This window comes from Neophocaena asiaeorientalis, unplaced genomic scaffold, assembly GCF_003031525.2.
Source record: "Neophocaena asiaeorientalis asiaeorientalis breed wild unplaced genomic scaffold, Neophocaena_asiaeorientalis_V1.1 scaffold357, whole genome shotgun sequence".
In the NCBI taxonomy this organism is placed as follows: domain Eukaryota; kingdom Metazoa; phylum Chordata; class Mammalia; order Artiodactyla; family Phocoenidae; genus Neophocaena; species Neophocaena asiaeorientalis.
Window position 1 is genome coordinate 1,491,899 of NW_020173270.1, and position 12,573 is coordinate 1,504,471.

At 37.4% G+C, this 12,573-nt stretch overlaps 1 protein-coding gene across 9 annotated transcripts in view; it reads right to left on the reverse strand.

Moving 5' to 3' along the window:
• Positions 1–12,573, reverse strand: part of LOC112400157 (zinc finger protein 177-like) — a 30,563-nt gene that overhangs the window by 3,936 nt on the left and 14,054 nt on the right. For 7 of the 9 annotated variants that reach the window (XM_024745756.1, XM_024745755.1, XM_024745761.1 and 4 more), the window contains one exon: positions 473–558. In XM_024745756.1, the coding sequence (XP_024601524.1) occupies positions 473–558 (86 nt within the window). Of the gene's footprint in view, positions 1–472; positions 559–1,914; positions 4,259–12,573 lie in introns of those variants that run through there. The other 2 variants (XM_024745762.1, XM_024745763.1) reach the window with 2 other exon arrangements.

Here is a 12,573-nt window from a genome sequence, read left to right on the forward strand (position 1 = left end):
AAGCTCAGACACGCTTCAGAGGTCTCATTATTTGACCCAAGGCTCAATTCTTGGAACTTTCCACTTTTGTCCTCACTCCCTGGACCATATCATCCAGCAGCTTAGCAGCTTTTCTAACACAGTGGAACTTATATTTCCACAACTAGGTTGTGAGGAATCTGCCAGTCTTATTGAAGATCAAGACTGAGCATACTGCAGAATGAGAAAAATACTTAGTGAAAAAAGTCTTTATTTTCCTTCATGGCACCCAGCAGAATATGGAACTAATACTCACCCTGGAGGATTATCTGAAAAAAAATTAACAAATGTTGAGGCCTTTCCTAAGACATCCTCTATCTCCTATTCTGAGAAGCCCAGAGAACTGGGGAAGCCTAAGGCCAGCCTGCCTGGGCTGTGAAGCTGTGGGTCATGGGCAAGAGATGTATCCTTTAGCAACAGCAATGATTTTTGGAAACAGTAACTTCCCACATACCTGTGACCAGGTTGCCAGCAATCCTGCAGCCATTCTTCCTCTTGTGTCTCCCTCCTGGCCAGGCTCCTGGACTGGAGCATGCAGACCTAGAGAAGAAGAAAGAAGCCATGAGAGTCTTGGCCTGACAGATATTCAACACTTACAGGCCCGGAAGCTTCCTCACACTAGCTTTAACAATGCACACACAAATGCACATATATGCACATATACATACAAACAATACAGTACAGATTTTATCTCCCTATCCAAGAACAGTTAGGAATGGGAATACTGTATGTACTTATTATTATTTTTTTTTTTTGCGGTACACAGGCCTCTCACTGTCGTGGCCTCACCTGTTGCGGAGCACAGGCTCCGGACGTGCAGGCTCAGTGGCTGTGGCTCATGGGCCCCGCCGCTCCGGGGCATGTGGGGTCTTCCTGGACCGGGGCACGAACCTGTGTCTCCTGCATCGGCAGGCAGACTCTCAACCACTGAGCCACCAGGGAAGCCCTGTATGTACTTATTTTTTTAACTTTTCCCTAGACTGAACCACCAAAAATGCCTAGAGTCACTCACAACTCAGGAGCAATGAGCGCTCTAGTGTTAAAATTCCTCAAAATGCCATCTGTCTGTATAAGAAACCAGGACTCCTTTGGCAAATAGCTGAGTCCAATGTGGAACAAGAAATGTGCAAGATGAGCCTGGAACAGCTTATACCAGAAAGCAAGGAGCCTACCACATAGGAGAAAACTTAAAAATGTTCCCACTGGCTTAAAATGGAACAATTTAATAAGAATAATGACTACAATCAGTTGAAATATACCAAATGTAAAACAAAGCCATGAGTCTATAGTGTTACTAAAAAAACCCTCAATGGTCACTATCGGAGGTGGCTAGGATATAATTTTGTTATTCTGAAAATTCATGAAAAGAATCAAGCGTGTAGGGCTTCCCTGGTGGTTCAGTGGTTAAGAATCCACCTGCCAATGCAGGGGACGCAGGTTCGAGTCCTCGTCCGGGAAGATCCCACATGCCATGAAGCAACTAAGCCTGTGTGCCACAACTACTGAGCCTGCACTCTAGAGCCCATGAGCCACAACTACTGAGCTCACGTGCCACAACTGCTGAAGTCTGCGTGCCTAAAGCCCATGCTCCACAACAAGAGAAGCCACCACAATGAGAAGCCCATGCACCACAAAGTAGAGTAGCCCCTGCTTGCCACAACTAGAGAAAGCCTGCACACAGCAATGAAGACCCAACACAGCCAAAAATAAATAAATAAATTTATTTAAAGAAATGTAATTAAAGAATCAAGTGTATCACCCCATTCCCTCCTTTATGAACAATATTTTATGATTACCAAATAGTTGTGATAAGGGAAAGCTGTTTATAGAATAATTATAGAAACTTTATTAGGAGCTTCATTTATTATGAAGAAAATGCTAGAATCAGAAACTCACCATTCTGCAACCACTAGTAAATTAATGGACCTAGACAATGACAAGAAATGGCTATTAAAATATTAGATGAAAAGTGAATGGGGCTGTTTATTTTCAACTTTTAAATTATTTTGAAAAAATTTCAAACTCAAAAGTTGTGAGAATATGATGAACTTCCCTATACCCTTTATCAGTTGTTAAAGTTCTATCACATTTGCTTTCTTTCTCTCTCTGTAGGGGTGTGTGTGTGTGGGGGGGGTATTTCATCAAGAATGATATTGAGAGGAATCTACTTGAGAGGAAATTGCGGATGTCATGACCCTTTTCTCCTACATTCTTCAGAGTATCATAGGAACTTAGAACTTAGAACATTCTCTAACACAAACACAATGACTGAAAGCAGGATTTAATATTACTATCTATCGTACAATCCATATGCAGAATTTTACCAACTGGCCCAATAATGTCCTTTATAGCAGTCACTTTTTAAACTTCCCATCCAGGATCACGCCCTCAAAGTATGTTTCTTTAATCTTCTTTAATCTGGACCAGTCACTCAGCCTTTCTTCATCTTCCCAGGTTTGAAAAGTCCAGGCCAGATGTTTTACAGACAACCTCAGTTTTGGTTTGTCTGTTGTTTTCTCATGATTAGATTCACAAAGTTCATTTTTGGATGATGTATTATGTGATTGATGCTTGTCCTTCTCTGCATCACTTCAGGAGGCTTATGATGCCAGTCTTGTCTCATTATTGATATTAACTTTGATCACTTGGTTAAGGTGGTATGCAGCATGTTTCCCCATTAAGTTACACTTTTTTTCTTTTGTAATTAACAAGAAATCTGAAGGAGATAATTTAAGACTAAGTACATGTGCTGGGAAACTTTATAAAGTAAGATCAAGCTGACACTGGGACCAACTGATAAATCTTAACATCTCAAAAGAGACATCTGGACATCATTCTGATATGATGTAACAAAAAACAACACCAATTATAAAATATTTTTGCCCAAAAAAATCCTAACAAATCCTTTAATTAGCAGTTTATAGAAGAAGGGTAAGAGGAGACAGAGGACATGTTAAATGATATTATATACAGGACATAACCAGACAAATCCAGTTTGGAGGAGAACGAGGAAGGGAGAACTCTTCCTGATTAAGAGACTTAAGAGGTTTAACAATCCATTGTAAAGTGTGGCCCTTAGATCTTGATTTGAACGACTATAAAAACACATTTGAGACACGTGGGGTTCACAGAACACAGACAGGGTATTAGACGATATTGGTAAAGAGAAAAGCATCCTGGGTTTCGGAACCAAAAAAAAAAAAAAAGAGAGAGAGAGAGAGAGAAGTCCCTGATATGCAGGAGCTGACCTGGTACTCTCAGCTAGGCCTTGCTGTTGTGATGAGCTGGCCTGAAACTCACAGCAACGTCTGGGTGTTCTCCTGTTTAACACCCAAAACAGCAATAAGACAAGGTCACTCTGTGACCATGATATATTGAGACAAAAGCAAGAACACTCTGTAACTGTGTTTGAACATGGACAAAATATAAACATTATTTACACCTCAGAAATGACCAAACATCCCCCTTTTCTGGCTAATATGAGTGACTGCTGCTTGTTTATCAATTATAATTTTAGCCTCTGTATAGTTTTCCCCCTTTGTAGGTAACATTTACTAAGATTCCCAACACAGAATACCCTTGCACCCTACAACATCCAATCCAGAACTCACCCCAAAAGCACCTAATACGAGCCCCAATTCTTTTTTTTATAGGTTAGAAAAATGTGTGGTTTTTTTTTTATATTAAGGCTTTGTAGTTGCATTTACTAAGTTCCTTGTTTCAGCTGGCATCTTAAAAATATATCCCTTTAAGTTATGATTTTAGGTTCTCAATTGACAAAGGTCAACTAGACAATGACAAAGTCTAAAAAATGCCCAACATTGACAAAGAAATTAGTTTGAAAACTAGAAAATCTGCCTTCAAAAATAGCTATTTCTACCAAAGTGGACAAAAGGTATTGTTGTTGGATTAAACTACAGTTTTATTTTAAATATCACCATCCCTCGGGAAATACCACTATAGCTTGAAAAATCACATTCACTTACAACTCACACTCTTGATCCTTGAAATGACATCTTATAATTCCGATACGCAGTACGCTTCTGAGTCAGTAGTTTTATCCTGGATGCCCTTTAAAGCAACCTTTTGAATGTTAAAATGATGTATGACTTTTTATTAAACTTACTAGCCAATTTGCTAGTATGTATATCAAGAGCAATGTTCCCCCTTTTTCTTTTTTTTCAATATTTATTTATTTGGCTGCACCGGGTCTTAGTTGTGGCACGTGGGATCTTCAATCTTCGTTGCAGCATGTGAGATCTAGTTCCCTGACTAGGGATCAAACCCAGGCCCCCTGCATTGGGAGTCTTAGCCACTGGACCACCAGGGAAGTCCCTCCCCTTTCTTTTTTAAAAGTAATTTGAAATTTTATTTTAATTGAGATAACAATGATTTATAAAATATAAGTTTCACGTGTTCAAAACCAAAGTCCTTAAGTCTTTTCTAACACTCTCTTACTGAGATATCCCACAGTTCACCATGGTGTGCATTCTGCCTTGCTGCAGTAAGTAATAAATCCAACTTGTTTAACTCTGTGTGCCCCTGGTGGTCTTTAGCTAAAGACCACTGATAACATCAAGAAATACTGTTAATTTGGGTGTGTGTGATAATGGTGTTGTGATAATGCTAAAAACTTCTGTTAAAAGTTTATTTAAGGGCTTCCCTGGTGGCGCAGTGGTTGAGAGTCCGCCTGCCAATGCAGGGGACACGGGTTCATGCCCCGGTACGGGAAGATCCCACATGCCGTGGAGCGTCTGGGCCCGTGAGCCATGGCCGCTAAGCCTGCGCGTCCGGGCCCTGTGCTCCGCAGCGGGAGAGGCCACAAGATTCTTTTCCATAATAGGTTATTACAAGATATTGAATATAGTTCCCTGTGCTATACATTAGGTCCTTAATTTTTATCTATTTTATATATAGTTTTGTGCATCTGTTAATCTCAAACTCCTAATTTATTTAAATTAGGAATTAAAAGTTTATTTTTATTAAATAATTGTCTTGTCAACCCTCAGAATAGGAGAAAACATTTGCAAATGAAGCAACTGACAAAGGATTAACCTCCAAAATTTACAAGCAGCTCATGCAGCTCAATATCAAAAAAACAAACAACCTAATCCAAAAATGGGCAGAAGACCTAAATAGACATTTCTCCAAAGAAGATATACAGATTGCCAACAAACACATGAAACAATGCTCAACATCACTAATCATTAGAGAAATGTAAATCAAAACTACAATGAGGTATCACCTCACACCAGTCAAAATGGCCATCATCAAAAAATCTACAAACAATAAATGCTGGAGAGGGTGTGGAGAAAAGGGAACCCTCTTGCACTGTTGGTGGGAATGTAAATTGATACCGCCACTATGGAGAACAGTATGGAGGCTCCTTAAAAAGCTAAAAATAGAACTACTATATGACGAAGCAATCCCACTATTGGGCATATGCCCTGAGAAAACCATAATTCAAAAAGAGTCATGTACCACAATGTTCACTGCAGCTCTATTTACAATAGCCAGGACACGGAAGCAACCTAAGTGTCCATCGACAGATAAATGGATAAAGAAGATGATGCAAATATATACAATGGGATATTACTCAGCCATAAAAAGAAACGAAATTGAGTTATTTGTAGTGAGGTGGATGGACCTAGAGACTGTCATACAGAGTGAAGTCAGAAAAAGAAAAAAAAATACCGTATGCTAACACATATATATGAAATCTTAAAAAAAAAAAAGGTTCTGAAGAACCTAGGGGCAGGACAGGAATAAAGACACAGACGTATAGAATGGACTTGAAGACACGGGGAGGGCGAAGGGTAAGCTGGGAAGAAGTGAGACAGTGACATGGGCTTATATATACTACCAAACATAAAATAGATAGCTAGTGGGAAGCAGCCACATAGCACAGGGAGATCAGCTCGGTGCTTTGTGACCACCTAGAGGGGTGGGATATGGAGGGTGGGAGGGAGACACAAGAGGGAGGGGATATGGGGATATATGTATATGTATAGCTGATTCACTTTGTTATAAAGCAGAAACTAACACACAATTTTAAAGCAATTATACTCCAATAAAGATGTTTAAAAAAAAAAAAGAATTGTCTCGTAAGTCTCTTGCTCTGTAACAGTTCTCCTTCCTCTTTTGCCCCCGGACTGGGTTAGGCTGGTTGTATCCTTATGATATCCTTTTCTTTTAGAGATACAACTCAAATTCTGGGTGAAATGACATGATGTTTGATATTTGTTTTAACATGCTCCAGGAAAACAAAACTCACTTATTATAGTAAGTAAGGGGAAGAATTAAGAGTGCAAAATCATGGTAATCATTGAAGCTGGATAATGGTTACAGAGAGGTTTCATCATAGTACTCTCCACTCCTGAGTATGTTTGAAAATCCATAATTAAAAGTTCTAAAGAAAAGAAAGATAACTTTCCATACAGAAGGGGACAAAGAGAAAATGTACTGGTCTGAACCTTGGCATCCGATATAGTAGAAAAAGAAAATCTTACGTTTTAGTCCAAATTCACATTACTTGTGTAATCCAAAATCATTCCCTTAAGAGAATAATTTTATTTAAAGAAGGTTCTAGGTTTCATTAAAGAGGGTCCCCCAGGCAACTAGTGTGAGCAAATGGACCTATCTCTGGAAAACTCAACTTCAAGCCAGACCTCAAAGAATTCCCACAGATAAAATTCTAAGTAAACTGAGGAAGTCACAGTTAAAAAAATTATGAAACACAAATATATAAAATATATAATGTACCATGAGTGAGAAGCAGTCAAAACACAGGCAGCAGGAAGAAGAAAGCACAATACTGCAGGTATTAGACTTTTTAGACATTATGTTAAAAAAAACCCTATATTTAACAGGCTTAAAGAAATTAAGAGAAATATGGATGAATATAGAATAAGATACACTAGAAATGATGAAACAGTTTTAAGAAACAAATGTAACTTTTAGAAATGAAACAGATTCGTTGAAGTTAGAAATTCAATGCAACGATTAACTACCAGATTATAATTTTGTTACACCATTTGATGAGAAACTAGCTAGGAATTTCCTAGAATTAGTAAAAGACAATAACCTTTGGATCCAGGAAGCACAATAAATCCCAGGCTGAAAGAATAAAAAGAAATCCACACCTACATTTATTTTCTTCTTTTGTGTTTGATTTTTTTCCCCCCACAATCTTAAAAGTAGCCAGGGAAAAAACCTAGGTCACCTAAAAAGGACAGACAAACTGATGTCTCACGTCTCAAGAGCAACAAGGATGTCAGAAGAAAGGATGACACCCTCAGTGTGCTGAGAGAAAAATAACTTTAACAACTTAGAATTCTAAATCCAGTTAAAATATCTTACTTAGGTTCAAGGGTGAATTTATGAAATCAAACCCTGAATCTAATCAAGCTTCTGGACTAACTAGTTTTAATAGGAAATACAGAGATAAACAAGTTAAATAACACAAAGCAGCAGCAATCAGCTAAGTCCATAATGTAGGACAAATGCCTTGATATCTCCAATAAGTCAGTGGATTAAAAAAAAAAAAGGAAAAAGGAGGAGGAGGGGATAAAACAAACTTAAGAGATACATATTCAAAAAAACAAGGTGGGTACTCTGTTAAGATCCTGATTTGAACAAACTGTAAAAAGATATTCTGGAGACAACTGGGGAACTTTGGAGATTGCCAGGTGGGAAAACGCGGTGATGGTTATGTACCAGCCAGAGACGCATGCTTAAGTACCGATGAAAGGACATCACGTCCAGAATCTGCTGTAAAAACACTCCAGAAAAAAGAAAAAGCAGGTGACTAGGCTACCAGCACTGTCCAACTCTTATGTACACTATCTAATACAATAGACACCATTTACATATGGCTATTGAGCACCTGAAATGAGGCTAGTGTTATTTAAGTAATTTAAATTTTAACTTAAATTTGAATAGCCACATATGGCTAGTGTATTAGACAGCTCAGGCCTACGGGATCCAAGAATGGTAAAATATCGATAATTGTGAAAACTGAGTGTTGAAGATATGATTCGCTATATTATTTTCTCTACTTTTGTGTGTGCTTGAAAATTTCCATATGAAAAGCTTAAAGTTTTAAAAGGGGAGTAAAATAAAGACATTTTAAAGTAAAGACCCAAGAGAGCTTACCCATCTAAAGATCATCACTAAAGTAAATTCTCAGTATTCCAGGAAATAGGAATTTGTATGTCTGAAATGTTAAGTGAACTTTGATTATATAAAATAATAATAGCAATATCTAATTTGTGAGATGGAAAAGCAAGCTGGAATGCTACTGAATAATAAAAATATATAAATTGGGAGGGATGTGACTGTAGTCTTATGCTCCTGGTATTCTTCCGTTAGAGAATAAAGGTATTGATTAGCTTTAGACTTTAAGTGTGCATGATAAAATACCTAGGGCAACTACTGAAGAACACAGTGGGCTTAACTCACAGGCTAGAAGAAACAATGGAATGAGGAAAAAACTTCAATTATTACAAAGGCAACAAAAATAAGCAGGGGAAAAAAAACAACAAAAGTAAAATAAACAGCATGTTGTAAGATGGCAGAAAATGTCTTTATCAATAATCACAATAAATGTACAAATAAATACACTGAACTCTATAGTTTAAAAACAAAGACTGCCATGTTAGATTAAGATAAATTTCAGCTCTATGCTGTTTCACGAGATGCACTAAAAACAAAACAACACAGAAAGATTAAATCTCAAAAACGGAAATGATATACCAGGCAAATATTAACCAAAATAAAGTTTGTTTGGCTAACTTAATTTCACACATTTTTAAGACAAAAGGCACTACAACAGGTAACTACATTAGGATATAAGATTCAATTAACGAGAAAGTATAAAGATTCTGAAGTTGTATACACAAGTAACATAGTCTCATAAAATTTATACACAGAAGCTAACAGAATTAAAGTAGAAACTGACAAACCTCCATCAGTGTAAGAGACTTTAACACACTATTCTGAGTAATGGATAATCAGAGGAAAAAAAGAGGATTTTAAGGTCTGAATAGTAAAATGAACATCCTTCATCTAAAACACTTATAGACACTACTCTCAATAGAGAATACATATCTTTCTCAAGCATAAGTGGAATGTTTACAAAACTGACCCCACTGCTATACTATAAAGTTAGTCTTAATCTTTTCAAAGAAGATGTATACAGATATGTTCTCTGACCAAAATGAAATTAAGTTATATATTAATTACAAAAGAAAATTATGTTGAACCATATGAAACTGCCATTTTTATAGGTTAAAGAAAAGGTTGAATGTTAGCAGTTTCACCATAGTTCAATCTAATAGAAAAAAGCCATTGACATCTGGAGTTTAGAGAACATTACTACACTTATGAAGAACTCATGGGTAAAATATATAATTAATGAATTAAATTAGAAATTAAAAAATACATTAATACTATGGTATTGATCAGTGCTAAGTACCAAAACTTGTAGGTTGCAGCTAAAGTGGGCCTTAGGAAAAAAAAAAGTAGGCTTTATGTACTTATATTAGAAAAAAAGTTAAAAATTAGTCTAAGTTTCCAATTTAAGAATTTAGGGAATTCCCTGGCAGTCCAGTGGTTAGGACTCAGCACTCTCACTATGAAGGGCCTGGGTTCGATCCCTGGTCAGGGAACTAAGATCCTGCATGCCACGTGGCGTGGCCAAAAAAAATTTAGAGGAAAAAAATCTCAAAATAAATTTTAAAAAATTGAAGGAAAGAAAGAATATGATGAACTAGAAAATAAAAATCCAGAAAAGATCAAACAAAAACAATTGATTCTTTGAAAATTAATAGGAAAAATCATGAAAGATTATTCAAGAAAAAAAAGAGGGAGAAGGTGCAAAGAAAATCGAAAAGCAAAAAAGAACACAATTATAGATACTGCAGAGATTAAACATGTAAGATATTGTGAATAGCTGTATGCTAATCAAGCTCAGAAGTCACAGGAAATAGCTCAATTCCTAGAGAAATAAGACTAGAAATAACAAACTGAATAGTCCTAAAATAATTATCAAAAATGACCTGGACAGTGATAGTTGCACAACTCTGTGATTGTGACTAATGCCACTGAATTGTATGCTTTAAAATGTTTATAATGGCAAATTTTATATTGTATATATTTTACCACAATTTAAAAAAATGTATAAAAGTGGAATAATCTGGGTTGTTGCTGAACCCCTCAGAGAGACTCCAGGTCTCTCCAGCCCAAATAATTCACTGCCTAGATAGATTCTTTAAAAAACAAAACAATAACCAAAAAAACAAAAACAAAATAAAGAACTAGGCATATAAACTTCTCCCATGAAGAAAACACCAGGCTCAGAGGTTTTATAGATCAGTTCTGCCATTCAAAGAAGAGAGAATTCTAATCTGACTCAAATCTTTCAGGGATTAGACACACTTATGCAAAACTCCAGAAATGTGCACGATCCAAAACGTCATGTGTGCATTTTGATTAATCTATGACAGTACCTTACATAATTACCATGGGGGGAAAGAAGGGGAGGGGATGGACAGGCCACTTTTAAGATGATGTCACAAAACAGTTTGCCTTATCAAAGGGATTACCTTGATTAAGTAGATAAAGGAAGAGGAATGTTCCTTGAAATTGGTATAATACTGATATCAAACATGACAGCCATTATAAGAAAACAAAATGATACAGAGGTCTCATTAATAAACATAGATACAAAGAGTCTATAGAAAATAAGTCCAAATCAAATACATCAAAAAATGAGAAAGATAATACACCAGAACCAAGTTGAGTTTATCCCAGGAATGCAAGAGGCTTACTAGAAAATCAATTAATGTCATTTGTTTCATGAAAAGATCAAAGTAGAAAACAGTATGATCATCTCAATAATACAGTAAAAGTGTTTGATAATACCCAACATTGCATGATTTAAAAATAATTTTAGCCAACTCTATTAAAAAAAACTCAATTTTTAAAATGGGCAAAATATCTATTTTTCTAAAGAAAATACAATGGCCATTAAGCATATGAAAATATGCTTATTATTAGCCACCAGGGACATGCAAATGAAAACCACAAGATACCACTTGACACTCATTTTGATAGTTATAATCTAAATAAAATGGGATGTATCTATACAAAAGAATATTTTTGGCCATTAATAGGAATCAGTACTGACACTTGCTACAATGTGGATGAACCTTGAAAACATTATAGTGAAAAAAGTCATTCACGAAAGACAAAATATTGTATTATTCCATTTATATGAAATGTCCAGAATGGACAAGTCTATAAAGACAAGAAATAGATCAGTGAGTGGTGGCCTGGGGGTTAGGGAAGAATGGGAAGTGAGTGCTAATGAGTATGGGATTTCTTTCTGGGATGATGAAAATTTTCTAAAATTATATTGTGATGATGGTTGCACAACTCTGGGAATATACTAAAATTCACTGAATTGTACACTTTAGTTACGTTAATTATAGTAAACGAGGAAAAGAGGAATAGAAGGAAATGTCTTTAAACCTGAAAATGTATCGAAAACATAGAGCAAGCATTTCAATTTACTAGATACAAGCTGAAGGCCTTTGAGACACAGAAAAAGAAGTGGCTCCTTCTACTAATCATGATACAGACAGTGCAGTAAGTTGGGGAGAGCGGAAAAGGATGGGGAGACATGATAGGTTGGAGGACTGTAAAAGAAGAATAAACCTGTCATTCATGGATGATATGTAAACATCCAAAATCATCTATAGGTTAAGATTATTTGAAAACTAAGAGAGGTGTGCAACTTGCTGGATGCAAAATACACGTTCTGAGCGCTCAAAATAGAACGGGGGCAGTTGGCAATATCTAGGAATATTACACATGACCCAACAACTTTAGTTCTAAAAATCGACCTTAAAGTCCTAAGTACAGAAATATGAAGAAACATGCACAAGCCCATTCAGATGGGAACAACTCAATCGTCCACCAATAGTGGACTAGGCTGCTTCCACACACTAGAGAACTGTAAGCCAGATCAAAGAAAAAAAAAAAAGGGCAGATCTCCGTGAACTGATGAGTACTTCAAAAAATGTCATAACGGAAGAAAATGAGGTACAAGAAAGGGCATCTTCTTAAGGAAAAGTAGTCAGACTTGGGGGAGGCCTTTTAAAGAGGGGAAGACAGGTGATGGAGAAAAGACCCTGCGGACGCGCCCTGCCCTTATTTCCAGACCCGCCTCCTCCCGGGGACAGACCGCCCGAGCAGTCGTCCGGGAGACGGGAAGAAGCCGCGGCCCCAGCAGGCGCGAATGTAACGGGTCGGGGCTTGGAGGACAAGCGGGGCGTCCTGAGGTCCCGGGCGGGAAGTCGCGCGTGAAGCCCGGCAGGAGGCCCCGCGGCCCGGGAGCAGCTGGCGCCGTAAACCTTACCCATGACCCCTCCCCACTATCGACCGTCCCTTCCAGACTCGTGGTCGGAACCTGGACTTGGGCCCAGCCGGATCAAACGCCAACGGATATGGAAACGGGTAAGATGCGCGAAGCAGCTATTGAGGACCAAGCCG